The 17,236-nt window shown below is 39.0% G+C and overlaps 1 protein-coding gene across 1 annotated transcript in view; it reads right to left on the bottom strand.

Moving 5' to 3' along the window:
• RXFP1 (relaxin family peptide receptor 1) overlaps positions 1-17,236 on the bottom strand; it is a 157,124-nt gene that overhangs the window by 48,722 nt on the left and 91,166 nt on the right. The window contains 3 exon segments of the mRNA XM_075544691.1: positions 1,321-1,392; positions 5,142-5,247; positions 10,154-10,243. Of these exon segments, the coding sequence (XP_075400806.1) occupies positions 1,321-1,392; positions 5,142-5,247; positions 10,154-10,243 (268 nt within the window).

The following is a 17,236-nucleotide window of genomic DNA, read 5'->3' as shown; positions in this document are numbered from 1 at the left end:
CTTAGTCTTCCAAGTATAATATTCTTGCTCTTCAACATTTCAAAGAGGTTTCTTTCTTTTATTTTCTCTCTCTCTCCCTTTAAGAGGTCTTGTTCAGCAGATTTATCCAATTCAGTATGCCATTGAATTTCTTGACTACTGCATCCATGAGCGTTGATTGTGGATCCAAGCAAAATGAAATCCTTAGCAGCTTCAATCTTTCCTCCATTCTTCACGTCTTTTTGTGATGATATTTTGTTTTTACATTGAGTTGTACTCCGTATTGAAGGCTGCAATCCTTGGTCCTATCAGCAAGTGCTTCTAGTTTTTTTCACTTTCAGTTAAGAAAGGATGTGTCATAAAGTCGGTAATAAGCCTTCCACCAATATTGATACCACATTCGTTTTCATAGAGTTCAGCTTCTCAGATTATTTGCTCAGCATAAAGATCGAAAAAGTAGAGTGGAAGGAAATATCACGAGCACACACCTTTCCTGACTTGAAACCATGCAGCATTTCCTTGTCCCGTTTAAACAGCTGCCACTTGGTCCACGTACAAGTTCTGCACACGCTCAATGAAGTGCTCTGGAATTCCCGTTCTTTTGAATCTTTTCTATAGCTTGTAGTCAGTCATCCACACAGTTGAATGTCTTTGCATAGTCAATGAAACACAAGTAAACATGTTTCTGGTATTCTCTGCTTTCAGCCAAGATCCATCTGACATCAACAATGGTGCCTCTCATTCCATGTCCAGCTTCAATTTCTGACAGCTCCCTGAAAATCCACTGCTGCAACCATTAGAAAATTATCTTCAGCAATTTTTTACTTGGCTAGCGATATTAACATTATTGTTCCATAATTTTTGCATTCTATTGACATATGAAATCAAGTCCCAAAGTAACATGCTCCAAGGTTTCAAACCATGACTTCCTATCTTAATCGATAAACAAATTTGCAAGCATAGCATAGCAGGGAATGCTATTCAGGAGCTAAAATCCAGAGTCTAGTGGACAAAAGATTGTCAACTCTGTCTTAATTTGGGCATTGAAACAACTCATGCGAAAATAATGTAAGAATAAATTCCCTGGGGATTACATTTTGGCAAATATAGTGGGAGGATTCACGCTGCATATCTTCCAGTTTGCTTAGAGAAGGTAACTGAGATTCTTCTAGAACAGCTTCTAGTAACTACGCAAGGAATAAGGTTGCCTGCAGTCCTGAACTAGCAGCTAGATGATGACCTGAAGCAATGAGATTAGGTTTGAACAGTGATAGAGTGTTGGTTTTCTACCCCCAAATAGGAGTTAATTATTTCATACTAGGAATTATAATTTTTTCTTACAATTTCCGGAGATCCTGGTTCTTCTTGAAGTCATCAGGAAAAAGCTTTTTAATTAAATTCCACTGAAGTGACCTGAAATAAATGTAAAATAGTCTTCTTACTTAACGTGCTTTGTCTTTTTTCTTTCATTATTTAGAAACTATAATGGCTATATTGATAATTGCAAATTGCATCTACTTTACCTCTCAGAAGTCCATAAACATTTTATTGTATTAGGTTCATTTATGTAATATCACTTGATCTAGGTCTAAGGAATTGACTATATTATTAAAATACTCATTTTTATGAAAATAGATGAATGCATTATAATTCTAATAATTTTCAAAATATAAAATAAATAAATTAATAATTTATTTTTATAGTTATGTTTTCCATTTCTATGTTATTAAGCATTAGAAAATACCTGTTTTTGAGCGACAATAAAAATGAAGGTTTTTATGGCCAGACATCTATGCTTCAGTGTTCATTGTGGTACAGTTCACCATTACAAGGAGTTTGAAACAAATCAAATTTCCATTAACGGATGAATGGATTAAAAAACTGTGGTACATACATACAATGGAGTACTATACATTGCTCAAAAGCAGTGATGAATGCATGAAGCATATCGCCATATGGGAAGAACTGGAGGAAATTATGCTAAGCGAAGTAAGGCAAGCACAAAAGGACAAGTACAACATGAGTTCACTGAGGTAAGTTTAAAAAAAATGCAAAAGGAGAATAGGGAGAAAGCAATTGTATACAAATATTCCTGGGGTGAGATCCAGGTAGTATGACAGGGGCCAGACCAAATCCAGGGATGCATATGGTAGCCAACTAAAAAGGAGGGTGGGGAAGGAAAAAAATGGGTAGCAGAGGAATAGGGCACCTCCCACCCAAGGAGAGGGTATTGTTTATATCTCCATAGGAAAAGAGGGAGCAGACTTCAATCCAGTGCTCCAAGACATGAATGCAACATACCGGCATGAAGTAGGGAACCAATAAAGAGGTCTGAAGGGCCAGTCCCCATCCCAACTATGTGGACAGTCACTCTTCCCCGCAGAAGAATTCACTTCAGAGGACAGCACTGAAACTACAGCTCAGGGAGAGGGACAGCTCTGATCAAAGCACATGTGAACGAATGAAGGGGGAGGAAGAAAGAGGTGGAGCACATCCTGGCCCACCAAGCCTTGAGGATGATTTCTCTGCTCAGAGCAGCCAATGCACAGAGAGGACCATCGGGCTGCCCCCACTATGAGGCACGACATCCTTCACTGACCCATAACCCTACAGGGGACAACACTGGAGACACAGTGTGAGAATTGTGCCCGATCTGAGTCCAGCACACCAAGACAAAACATTAAGTCATGCAACGGAACAGCAAGGGGAGCATAGCAAGGAAGTCGCCAGGGAATGCCAAAAAATAAACTTTGGGGCCAGGGCATGGCACCCCATCAGACTCCAACGGGAAACACTTCCATAGGTCAACAAACAGACCTTGAATGTTTTACAGGCTGTTTCTTTCTTTTTTTTTTAATCTTTGGTTTATTTTCGGTTGTTTTGGTTTTATTTTTACGGTTTGTTTTGCTCTGTCTTGTTTTTTGTGTATAGTATTATCTCTGCAGATCCATCTAGATAAGATAGGTGGGATAAACAAGCTGGAGAAGAAAACAATGGGACCATAGGTTCTGGGGGGTCATGGGAGAGGGGGAGGCGGTGGGATGTTGGTGGAAAGGAAGTGGGTGCTAGAAAATCTAGGGACAAGGGAACTACAAGTGATCCAAAATTGATGGTGAGGAGCGTGTAGGAAGCCTGGTAGAGCTTGATCAAGAGCAATGTAACCACGAGGAATTACAGAAATCCAGATGAAGGCTGAACATGATAGTGGGACCAGAGAAAAGTATAAGGAAGTAGAGGAAAGAACTAGGAGACAAAGGACATTTACAGAGGTTTAAATACAGGCATGTGCATATGTAAGTGTATTTATATATGACGATGAGGCAATAGATTTATGTGCATATATGTATAGGTTTAGTATTAAGGTAGCAGATGGACATTGGGCTTCTAGTCAAGTACGCTCTCAATGCAAAAATATTTTATTCTATTAAACTAGAATTCCATGATGCTCACCTTCCTGACATGATCGCTGAAGACAAAGTGGGTGCATATGAAAATGTAGTGAAGAAGATATAGCATCTGGGGTCTTAAAGGTTTAAAGATAAACAAGCGGCTATCTAGCTCTGAAGCAACAAAGCCAACATGGAAGAAGCACACAAGTCTGAGTTCTTATGAGGTGTGGAAGGGATCAGGTATCAGGCAACAAAGAACAAAAACATCATATCCTTGTGAATGAGGAGGAGTATGGAGTGGAGACCTAAAGCCCATCTATAGGCAACTGTACATCCCCTTACAGAAGGGTCGTGGGGAGGAGACTAGCCATTCAGGGTGCAGTATGACACCCATGAAGCATACAACTTTCCTCTAGCTCTTTAATGCTTCTTCCCCCCACTGTCACGACCCCAATTCTACCTTACAAATAAGGCTAGACCAGAGCATGTACACTGATACAGATAACAGCTGGAAACACAGGGAATCCAGGGCAGATAAACCCCTCAGGACCAATAATGAGAGTAGTGAAACCAGGAGGGTAAGAGGAAGGTGTGGGGAAAGGGAACTGATCACAATAATCTTCATATAACCCCATTCCTAGAGGGATGGACAACAGAAAAGTGAGTGAAGGGAGACATCAGACAGTGTAAGACATGAAAAAGTAATAATAATTTATAAATTATCAAGAGTTCATGAGGGAGGGAGGGCGGGGTAAGGAGTTGGAAAAAGGAGGAGCTGATATCAAGGGCTCAAGTAGAAAGAAAATGTTGAGAATGATGAGGGCAACAAATGTACAAATGTGCTGGACACATTGGATATATGTATGGATTGTGATAAGAGTTGTATGAGCCCCCAATAAAATGATTAAAACAATGAAACAGAAAGGACTTGTTAATACCTGAAAATTTCACAATTGTGTCTATTTATGAAAAGTCAGCTTTTATATTGAAAAACCATACATTGAAAATTCACATGTCTCAAAATCTTCTGGATAAAAGAATTACGTAAAGAAGAACTCAGTGAACCCATTGTTGAAATATCTCTCCAAGAAATCTGATTCCTCCTTCTCTGATTTATTTTTAAAAGTGTAAGCTAAATGTGTAATACAAATTTTAGCACACAGATGTTTAGTAAAACTTGCTAGTACACACACACAGTCAATCACACACACACAAACAGGAATTTAACTGAATGTATATTGGCATTAGATAAATAAACTAACTATTGTATGTGAGAATAATTTACTTCTATAAATCTATCAATAAATCATAATTTAATTCTACATACACAAAGAGTTTCACTTTAAATATCGAGATCTAGGATATTTGAATCATTTACTTGTTTTTTAAAAAATGTACAAGTGCATCTTTAAAACTGTGCCCAATAAAGTCTAAAAGAGCTTATTCATTAAGTGTCAAAATTCTATGTAGGAAAACACTATATAATATAGTTTAATTTGCAGCCTCCCTTAATTTTAGCAGCATATTCAACTGATGGGATCTTGGGCTTAAATAAAATATGATGATCAAGAATTATGATGAGGCATTAGATAAGTTCATGTATGAGATAATTTAGAATAGAGTTAGACTTTAATAAACACGAATAAAACCCCAAACAGCAGTCCTTATAATAAACCCCACACCAGTGATATCACCTTTGAATAAAAATATATTGTTAATAATGACATGCCGTAATTGTGATACAATTTACAAGTGACATTCTTTTCTACTTACATTAGAGTCACATTTGAAGGAACTGATGGGACAACTTTCAAGTTGGCTTCATCGCATCTAAGCTCTCTTCCTTGGCAAAGACATTGCGCGGGCACAGAACCAACCACTGAATAAAGAAGGGGGAGTAGAAGGACCACAGGAAGAGAGCAACCAGAAGCAAAAACGAAAAGGCACAAGAAAATGATTTCGTACAAAATTGTGGCATGCCTCACCTAAGAAATTTGGGTGCTACTTTTTATAATGGCTTCAAAGTTTGATCTTGATTTTATCTTAAAATAATGCTCGAGAATTAAGATTTGGAAACAGGGTTTTACCAGGGCATGCTTTTTTGTTGTTGTTGTTTCCACTCTTTTCCATTTGTTTAAAAATGAATGACTCACTTGTTCTTCCCTTTGGGAGTAGTTATGTCCAAGGCTGACCTTACACTGTGTGATGAAGTTCTATGTTCACATTAAGGCCGTTATTTAAAAGGAAAGTTTTATTAACAGCATAATTCAAAACAGTAATGGCTAATTATTTTTAGCTAATGAGAGTTAGGAAAGACCCTAACTTTGTTTTAGTGAAGTTTCTTTCCCTCTTGCTACTTAATACTGAAGAGTTCTTCAAAAGAACTTTAACGGACTAGCAACTTTCTGATTTTATTTTATTTTGCTTATGGAGGGGCATAAGGATATATGAAACTTGATTTATGGGGTGATGAGTTTTCTGCACACTCTTTGGTTCTAGAACAAGATATATACCTTTGTTTATTTTGTGGTGAGTCTTAAAGGAAGGATATATTCTTGAAGAATTGGTTCCAGGATCTTGGCCCCAACCCCAAATTAGTGGATACTTGTTTGCATGTATTTACATACTATCTAAGCATAATTTACACGTATTTAAATCATTTTAAGTTACTTATAGTACCTAATACAATTCAAATGATATGCAAATAGCACTTTATTCTCGCTCTTAGCCTTTGAGGGATTGCTTTGACCATTAATAGATTTTTAGTTGCTCTCCCTCCCCTCCACATATTTTCAATCAGCATTGGTTGAATCCAGGGATATGGAGCCAATAAGGAGAGTCAACTATATATTAGAGAACATCAGGGATGTATTTATTCATTGAGTTAAAGAGTGTAACTCAAATAAACTCACTGTCACCGAGTCAATTCCGACTCATAAGTGACCCTGTAGGACAGGGTAGGACTGCCCCGGTGAGTTTGAGACTTACAGGAGGAAGAAGCTCGTCTTTCTCCCCAAAACTCTGTAAAGGGATGAATAATTCCCCAAGAAGGAATGCTTCCCCCTTACATTTACTTCTGGAGTCTCAACGATGTACATTCAAATATCTACAGGAGTTAGGCAGGTAACACAAACGAGACATGAAATGGCTTCAGATATGTATCCCAATCTCCGGCTCACTGTTGCACATAGAGTAGGGCATTTGTGGCCAAGCTTACCGACTTTTGAAAAGCCAGAAATATAGGAAAAAAGTACTTACTTAGTTAACAAATCACAGTAGCTAATTAAAAATATTTGAAAACTTTACAGAACACACAAAACTTTCGGTGAGAATGCTGTGCATGTACGCTTCCAGTTTTTACCTTTACACTAAAACCTTCCGAGAGTAACCTCTTGCCTCCATGGTGAAATTGAGACCCCTTTGACCAACGGGTGGCACGCTTGTTGATGAGCACTAGTGATTACAACGATGAGCTAATAATGTGCCTCTTTGCTCAGATGGTGGGGAACAGATGTGCTTTCTCAGTGATCTGCACACTCCTCACCAGGGTTATAAAAGATCAAGAGCAGGTTTTATGTCTTCTGTGTACAGAGTATTTTCCAAGAACTTTTAAATAGTTTTGTAGTTGTTAGGTATCCATTTTGGCACTGTAATTTTGAGCACTGATTGTGTCCCTTTAAATTTAGTTCATGTCTAATATGCTGACGTATGTCTATGTTGTGGGCATAGTCTGGTGGGGACTGGGAAGGAAGAGGAAGACCTGCAGTGTAGTAATAGGAAGCATATGAATGACACTGACGTTAGCGTGCACAGTCCATTTATTTATGCTGCATTAAGATAATTCATACATGTCCAGGATGGGTGGATCTATAGAGACAGTAACTAGATTCCTGGTTTCTTGGGACTATGGCAGGGCAGTATGGGAGGAAATTCAGAGTTATCCTGTTTCCCCGAAAATAAGACAGTGTCTTTTATATGAAATTTTTGCTCCCAAAGATGCGCTAGGTCTTATTTTCAGGGGATGTCTTATTTTTCCATGAAGAAGAGTATGGTACACATTTATTGTTTTATTAAAAGAGACCTCGCACTTCCTGCCTGCTCCGGCTGCATTGCGGCCAACAGTGAGCTGCGCTGGTGCGCCTGCTGCTACAGTCCAGAGTTACGGTAGCTTCGTGGGGCCTTATTTTTGGGGAGGTCTTATTTTTGGGCGGATGTCTTATATTTCAGTGAGAGGCAAAACTGTAAGTCGGTCTTATTTTCAGGGGAAGTCTTACTTTTGGGGAAAGAGGGCAATAACAAGGAGTATGAGCAAAAAGAAAATGTTCTAAAATTTTGATTGTGGTAAGGATCATACAACTTTTATTGACATGATTGCATTATTGAATTGTAGGATATATAGATTATGTCCCAATCAAATTGTTTTAATAAAAAGCAAGTTAAGTGAACAAATGAACACAAATGAGTGGGGTAAGATAAATATAGATAAACTGCTTCCTATGCATAGAGAAGCTGAAGAGCTATGGAATCATTCCCTATAGCCGTCAGAGGATGAAAGACTTCCCCTAAAGCCAATGCCCTGAATACAGACTTCTAGACTTCAAACTACGACGAAAATAAAATTTCATTTGTTCAATCACTCTCTTCGAATATTTCTGTTATGGAAGCATCAGATAACTAAGACAATGAACAATCCATCGATTAAGTGTGGTGGCCTCAAGTCGTGAAACGATGACCAATAATTCTTTCCAAATTTGTGTATTTTCAAAATTCTCCCATTGTAAGCATTAATAATGTTTATTATTAATTTAAATAATAAAGAGTAAAAAATACAAGATATTACATTTCCATGTTTGAGTTCTTGAGAAGAGATTTGATAAGCGTGAACTCCTCACATTCTTTCACCTAGTCAAAAATGATTGGAGGCTGTCCTCATTAATTAAATTTAAATCCCCATAAGAATTTGATTTAAATAGCATAGCAAGAATAGAAACTTTGTTTACTCCCAAGTTTTACACTATGCTTTCTATTAATTTTTGCACTGAGCGTGAGTGTGAAACTGTATTAAACTATATATTACACTTCGTCACTTTGAAAAACTCTATTTAAAATGATGCAATTTGTTCTTTAGTAAATCTGATAAGTTACTACTACATATTTTGACATATAATCTATCCTGTAGCTTGACTTCTCTTGCATACATATCCTTGTGAAAAATTCTTTCCATAGCATGTTGAATTGATCTGCTTTCTCCCCTACACCCATTTACTTGATTTTGTTTTTACAAACCAGAGTTGAAAAATTGTGTAGCCCATTATGCTTCTTTTGGAATGAATGATTACAAGGTTCAAAAGCTCAACACATAGATGCTGGCTTCTCTCAGTGAGGATTTCCTTTATATTTGTGTGTGTATCTATATTATTATTATATATATTTTCCCTCAATTTCCCTTCTTATCAATCAGTTGGCTTTAGCCTTTTATAGCATATTAATGTAAAAGTTTATTAGCAGTCAAAATGTATCTAAAATCCTTTTGGGAATAAGATAATTTCTAGAAACTTTAATTAATATTTTAGAAATAAACCGAACATGATATATACTAAAAAAGGAAATAAAGACTACTTTTTGAGAGAATGCATCTTAATCCATTTCATTTTTAAACTTTACATTAGCAGTTAAATGATATCAGCTAACCTTGTTTTCCTCAAGAGCTTTTGACTCTTCAATGATCACATAATCTGATCACCAGGATCTCCGCGATAGGTAAAGCAGAGACTCACATGAGAAGTATGTATTATTTCCTCAAACTGGGGATTATTAATAGTTTCACTTATTAAAAATCTCATTTATATAGTAAGGACAAAAAATTTACAAAAAACACAAAAAAGCTGGGCTTTATAGTAGGAAAGCATAGAGTAATGTTTCCTCCCCCTACTTCCTGCTTTTAAACAAGAGTTTGAGCAGCTAGAATCCAAAATTTAAGGCCAGGGCACTGATTCATTCTTGAGTATTTTATAGTAATAGGTCAAATTCATTTAAAAGAAGTTCCTTTTCACAGCTTTCAAAATAGTATAGAGTTAACACACAGATTCTGCTTTACAAATCTCCCCCAGCCAAGCCCCATCAGTTATTTAAAAATTAAGTTGCAGCTGTATGCCTAGGGACAGCAGGTTATAATCAACAAGGCTTTTGTGGTTCTCAAAATACAGCTCAGTTCCCTGAGGAGTTTCCTTTGGAAATATTAAGAGCTGAAATCATTAAAAGTTAAAGTTTCTCCAGGCTTCTATTTTGGCAGTTTTCTTTACATCAGAGTTTATAAGATTGGTAGTGAACTGTGCAAATGGGGATCAATACAGCTACCTTGACTGACTGACATGGAGTCATTTTGTTCACAGGAAGACTTGAGTGACTTGTTTCTTTGACACTGTCAGTCTCTAAGTCGTTTAAAAATAAAATTCCTTGGGGGGGTGGGGAGGGGAAGAAAAAAAGAGGACCTGATGCAAAGGGCTTAAGTGGAGAGCAAATGCTTTGAAAATGATGAGGGCAAAGAATGTACAGATGTGCTTTGTTCAATTGATGTATGTATATGTATGGATTTTGATAAGAGTTGTATGAGCCCCTAATAAAATGTTTAAAAAAATTCCTATGCTATGTAATGGTTCTCATCATTACTGAGATTTGCAACTAGAAAGCTATAATAATCTTTAAAAAAATGGAATTAAACGTCCAAAACTTTGGTGCCTAATATGACCTCCTGGACAAGGTAGCTCATGTCTCTGGTTACTCACAACAGTCAAATAGGTTTTCCTCTGTGGAATGAACCATGTAGACCTTTGCAAAATATTTGTCAAATTGCTCAGACCATCCGTTGTTGTCTCCTGAAATAAAAAACATGATAACAGAAAATGAAAAGAAACACTCTGATGGTAGGGTGAAACTAGAACCTTGACTGGAAAAGGAACCAGTGATCCGCAAACTCACAAAGAGAAAAATCACCTGAGCCCTTGTCACAAACACGAATTACTGAATTCTCTACCTAGAGACTCTGATTTCATAAACATAGAATGGGGATCCCTATGGTTTCTAACAATTTTTTTCAGTACATAGAATTTGGAACACACTTTGAGAAACAGAACTATAGACATACTAAAGTACATGACATCAGTTAAAGCATGACATTTTTTGTGGAATACACATCTCTAAAATTTTATAGCAGTACTTTTGGACTTACCTTCACAATTCATAAAAGTTATTTTCTATATCTAATGAATGCCGGTAGTGTTGCTAGGTAAGCATGAGACCGCTAACCTCAGGGTTGGTGGTTCAAAACCACGAGCTGTTCTTCAGGAGAAAGGTGCTATTTACAACCTCAGGAACCCAAAGAGTTCCTGACTTCTGACTGCTATGAGTTAGAAGTGACTTTATGGCAGAGGTGTGTTTTATGTTCTACATCCCTAATTTGGTGAGTAGTCTTTGAACTCCTAAAAGCTAGTGTACAGCCACCTACGATATTATTATTGGTCTCTACTCCCGAGGCAAGAGACAAAGACAGAGAGCAAAGACTCAGAAAAATATGTTGTGCAAGACTGAAAGCCTGTTGGAATGATGGGCTGAGATGAGATCTAGATCATGCTGAACTACCGCCATCCACTGCTCTGATCAGGGCTGAATTAGATGGATGATGAATGGAAGGGAGAAACACATACGATGTATGGTTGTTAGGCACCATCCAGTCAGTTCCAGTCCATAGTGACCGTATGCACAACAGAACCAAACACTGCGTGGTCCTGTGCCCGCCTTACAATGGTTCCTATGTTTGCCCTCATGGTTGCAGCCATGATGTCCATCCATCTCATGGAGCTCCTTCCTCCTTCCAGCTGCTTCTCCTTTACCAAGCACGATGTCCTTCTCCAGGGACTGGTCTCTTCTGACAATGTGTCCAAAGTGTGTACGACAGAGTCTTGTCACCCTTGGCTCTAGAAGCACTCTGGCTATACTTGTTTCAAGACCGGTCAGTTTGTCTTTTTTAGCAGTTAATGGTATTTTCAATATTGTTCTCCAACTCCACGATTAAAATATATCCACCCTTCTTTGGTCTTCCGTTTCAGTGCTCAACTTTCACATGTGTATGAACTATGGGAAGGACCAGGCTTGGGTTAGGTGCACCTTAGTCCTCAATGTTTTGAAGCTATGCCTCCAACATACCTTATTTAGCAGTTCAAAAGGATATAGACCAGAGGGTCCTAAGACGATCTTCCTGAGGCACTCTTTAAAGTTTGAACTGAAAGGACTTCTTAGGCCAGTCCCTTTGGCTCATACACTAAAGACTATCACCCGTGTCTATTGTGCTCCTTGGAAAACTCACCTACAGGAGACCAAATGGTCAACATTCACATGAACACGGATGCAAAGAGAAGGTGGGAGGGAGGGAAAGTGGTGACTGGCAATGGAGCAATTAGAATGAAAATAATGAGAATGTGGACACATTGTAAAACGTGTAACCAATGGCACTCAACCACTTGTTTAGGAAATTTTAAGTGGAAACCTCATTTCCTGGGTAAACTTTCACCAAAAATGTGATAAAATGGTATAACCATGAATGGAATCAGTTAATAGAATGGACGAGTAAATGGGTACGTAGGATCAGCTTCTTTGGAAGTAGTTCCCACAGGGGGGCAGGTCTGAATGTGATCCTCGCTGGGAGTATTAAAGTGTTCAGAGCGCTGCTAGGTCTATTTAAGGCTGTGTATGTATTTAAATGGATGGTGAAATGATACATGTTCACGCTATTTCTGGAAGTTACTAGCAAATGCAATCTAGCGTTGGCTTTATATGTATGGCCATGCATATATCATCTCTATCTGAAACTTGAGTTCAGATGCATGGATTTGGAGACACTGACTAACTATACCCGTGCCTGCACTCTCTACGTATTTCCTGATTATCCCTCCGATGCACACTTTTCTATCATGTAATGTGAATTCAGCTTCTTACAGGGACTTCAAAGCCAACATTTCCTAATTAGACCCCGTTATCCTCCCCTGTGTCAATTTGCTACTACTACTAAAGCCTCTGGATTGTGGGATGGTCTCTCTAAATGTCAATTTGCCCACAGCAGAAGGATAACCTTGTTGGAGTCTGCTCATACCCGATAAAGCATAATTCGTGCAATTTCCCTCCCTTCTCTAGCTATTTTCTTATTTTTCTTCTGCTTATTACTCCTCCATGCTGATACATTTGGGAAAGGAAAGGTAATTCAATGTAAATATATACATACTTGTAAAATCGAATTCCTTTTGAAGTCCAACTAAAAGATGAAATATTGCCAAGAATATTATTTAAATATTGTATTTATAACACTACCCCTCCTTCAGAATTTCTCATCTGTTTCAAAGATTTTTTTTATTATTAAAGAGGATTTAAAAATTAACGAAAGGAGAAAAGTAGTATAGCAATATCCCAGTTCAGAAGGTGAGAGCTGAATTTTACCAAGCACCGACTAGTCCATGAGACCCCAGGAAGGCACTTAATAACGCATGTACAAGAGACGTCACCGCCGAGACAGCCGATTCTAGTGTCTTTTTTTTATACTCAGAATCTGGAAACACTCATGTGTTTTGGTTGGTGGATGAGAGGTAGAGGCCACTTTTCTGCTGCCCTGTCTAAAAGAGTGATAGAAATGTTAAGAAGCCACAGGCGCAGTGGTAGAGAGGAACTTCGTATTTCAGGTAGGTATCAAGAGGCAGTTGTGAATGAAACATGAAGAATTGGCAATAGGGGCAGCAACAGTTGTCTCAATTTCCAGAGCTAAGTGGCGGTGGTGGGCTCTTGGACTCAATAGCTCGAATGGAGACCCTGCTCACTCCCACTCTTTCACCTCTTCTAAGTATCTGATCCCTCTGATAACTCTCATGGAATGCTTTCTGTTTTGCTAAACAGCAAATAAGTATATGGATAATTTGAATTACTCGAATAAAATGTTATTTCTATATGGAAGGACATTGGATTAATTTTAGGAGCTCAGAAAGAAGCTCACCAAAGCAAGGCCTTTTTTTTTTTCTGAGCGCATATAAGTTTCCACTTTTGTGATCCTGCTTCAAGGATGTCAGGGACACATTTGACATTTTTTCCTGCATCCATCAAGGTTCTGGCGATAGCGCCAGACGTCTTACAAGATGTTCTGCTCTACTGGGCTCCAGAATCATCATGTGTTTCCTTGCCTATCAGGGTTTGTAGTTTGTGGCCCGAGATTTCCTTCCTTCATTGTTTTGGATGATTTGTTGATTTTTGTCCCCTCAAATTCTTACTTTAACAGATAGATTCATGTCTTTAGATTCATGAGGGGAGAGTTCTGTGAAGGATATTGATTTCCCTATTTTAACAGAAAAGTATACTAGTATACTAAAAACAAACAAACAGAGACCCAAACTCATACCATTGAGGCAATTCCAATTCATAACAACCCTAAAGGGCAGAGTAGAAAACTGCCCTTTAGGATTTCTGAGACTGTAATTTTTCTTCTTCAGGTTTTATAGAATGTATTAAAATTATTTTATTTATGTAATTTTTTATTGTGGCAAAATATACACAACAAAACATTCTCCAATTAAACAACTTCTACATGTATAATTCAGTGCCATTGATTGTAAACCTTTACAGGAGCAGAAAGCCTCCTCTTTCTCCCATAAGGCTGCTGGTGGTTTCCAACTGCTCACCTTGTGGTTAGACTGAGGGTGTGGGTATGGTTAAACCTGTGTGTCAACCTTGTGGCTAGACTGAAGCGTGTGGGTATGGTTAAACCGGTGTGTCAATTGTGTGACAATTGTGTGTCAAACCTGTGGGTATGGTTAAACCTGTGTGTCAACCTGGCTGTCACTGTGATTCTCAGCGGTTTGGCAGCTATTAAATGATGTGATCATTCTTCATGATGTGATCCGATTTGTAAGGGGAGTTCTTACGGCAGTATTGCCTACATCCAATATATATGGATGTTCAGGCATAGCTCGCTCATTCTAGCTCATCACATTTTGACATCAGATTCTTGGGATCAGCCTCGGTAGCCTGTGAGACTGCTATCTTACTTCTCTGCCTGGGATGTGTCAGCCCCTGCAGTTATATAAGTCTGGCATAGCCTTCCACTTGATGCTAACTTACATACTTGGGACTTGCCAACCTCTACAAGAGCATGAGGCAGCTCCTTGAGGACAATCTCTCTCTCTCCCGCTCTATATACACTTTATTGGCTTTGCTTCTCTAGAGAGGCCAGTCTAAGACACATACCAATGATTTTGAAGATGGCATAGGACCAGGCAACATTCTATTCAGTTATATTTAAGGTCACTGTGAGTCAGAGTAGACTAACAACATGAACCTACAAAGGAATATTATTTAACCTTAGAGAGAAATGAAGTTCTGGGACATTCTATGGCATGGACACACCTTGAAAACATGATGCTGAGTGGAGAGACTCAGATACAAAAGCACAAACATTGTATTGCCATGCTTAAATGCTTGTTGAACGTGAGGAGGAGTTAGACACAGTTGCTGATGAAGATCAAGGATTGCAAGATATGACAAAATAATAGTCTATAAATTATAAAGGGCTCATGAGGGAGAGGGGAGCCGGGGGGGGGGTGGGTAGGGGAAAATGAGGAGCTGATGCCAGGGACTTAAGTGGAGAGCAAATGTGTTGAGAATGATGAGGGCAATGAATGTACAGATGTGCTTCACACAATTGATGTATGTATGGATTGTGATAAGAGTTGTATGAACCCCTAATAAAACGATTAAAGAACAAACCAACCAAACCAAAACAAAATCACTCCCCCCCCCCAAAAAAAAAAGATGCTCCACTCTGAATCTCTCCTGCATAGACTGCACGGAGCCATAATTGATTCGATGGCAGGAGTTTTTCAGTAGGTAGACTGTATTATTCTTTGCTGGTGTTGTCTCTGCAGATTTCCACAGCCAACACACCGGCAGGAATGTATGCACAGTTCAGTCCCTTTCCTCACTTTGAGCCAGTCAGCAGTATTCTAGTGCATACGATAAAGTCACAGTCTCCTTTAACCTGCCAGATGAATTTTTAAGTTCTTTTACTTAATGTAATACAAACATTGCCTATCAGTAAGAGAGAGAGAGAGAGAGAGAGAGAGAGAGAGAGAGAGAGAGAGAGAGAGAGAGAGAGAGAGAGAGAGAGAGAGAGAGAGAGAGAGAGAGAGAAACGTGTTTTCCATAGTTTAGAGAACTTAATCTAGCCATTGACAGGGCCTTATTTGACCTCCTGGGAGCAGGTGCACGCCACATGTTTATGCCGAGTTAGGGGTACATCTACCTTTACCTCAGGCCACAGGGATGCAAACTAGGTGAGATGTCAGCACTCCAGAACCCCAGGCGGGCTGTGTTTTGTGAGCAGCATTCCTACGTCATGCCACAAGGAGCTCAGTGACGGTGGGAAGATGCTGATTTTCTGCACCCCGATCTTCAGCAGGCTATTTAGCGAATGGTTTACACACAATCTATGTCAATGTGCTGCATCTCTGCTCTTAACAGTGCGGTGCCCTTGTGTTCTTTTCTAATCTTTTGTCCTTCACCTTTGCTCTCTTGCCTTCTCCCATTTTAAGGCTGACCCTCTACAAAACTCTCACTGCCATCGAGTCAATTCCAACTCATAGGGGCCGATAGGCAAGGGTAGAACTGACCCTGTGAGTTTCCGATACTGTAACCCTTTAACAGGAGTAGAAAGTCCTGTCTTACTACCAAGGAGCACCTGGTGGTTTTGAACTACCGACCATATGGATCACAGCCTGACACTTAACTACTACACCACCAGGGCTCCAGGATATCAGGATGGCAGTCAATACTTTAAAAATAGTAATGTGTTAGGGCATAACACATACATTTTATGATTAATTCAAAATTTAGAACAGCAGAATTTTAGCTCTGCTTAAATTTCCTTCAGTCACAGCATATAGTTGGGTTATAAAAAGCAAAAAAAAAATCAGGCTTTTTAGTAATTGGTTTTTATTTTCTTTTGCACTTTCCCCAAAACATTTTCTTCCTCCCACTCCCTCCCACCATAAGGCACGAATACATTTAGAGCACAAGATATGTAGCCAAAATTGCCAAACTGGAAAGTCAGCTTTTTCAACCACACAGTTTTTAGTATGTATATGTGTTTTTATATCTTAAAATTGTTAGGTAGCTTAGCCTAGGGATTGGGAAGTCCATTGACGCATGCGCAGGAGAGCCAGCATAGGACAAAGCTGGATTTTCCCGCCGGTGGGCACGGATGGGCCTTACACCTGGATCAGCCCACCTGGGCCAGGTGATTGCAATTCAGTCAATGGGATCGACCTGGGGTCGTTCACCACGCTTCCTCCGGGAATCCTTGAAAAGGAGGAACGGAGAGGGAGAGGGTTTTGTCTGGCCTTTTTCGGAGGAAAACTTGGGAGAGAGATCTTTGCGTGACCCTGAGCAGTCTCTGCCAGGTCGCATGGTCAAAGGAATTCTATGGGTCCCGCGTAAAACCTGAAGCTTCTTGTAACTCTCATTAAATTCACTTGGATCACTAGCCCGGCTTCGGCGTGAATTCTTTCTCACGCGGAGCCAAGGACCAAGGTTGGAATTTATGCCCAGGAGAGAGAGACCTTACAAAATCACTCACATTTTAAAGAGCAGCGGCCAGACTGCTTTCATATAATTTTACCTTATTATTTATCTTAAATTGGATTCTCTTGAGTTTTCATCTGGCAACATAGTTTAGTTTAAAGAGCCCTGTCCTAAGAGAATAATGTGTTAGGGAAAATGGCTTCTGACACATATTTGTAGTGTTGTATGACTAGCATCAATCATAACTGTATTTATACTAA

Source organism: Tenrec ecaudatus, chromosome 3, assembly GCF_050624435.1.
Source record: "Tenrec ecaudatus isolate mTenEca1 chromosome 3, mTenEca1.hap1, whole genome shotgun sequence".
NCBI classification, from domain to species: domain Eukaryota; kingdom Metazoa; phylum Chordata; class Mammalia; order Afrosoricida; family Tenrecidae; genus Tenrec; species Tenrec ecaudatus.
This window is presented reverse-complemented; position numbering and strand designations above follow the sequence as displayed.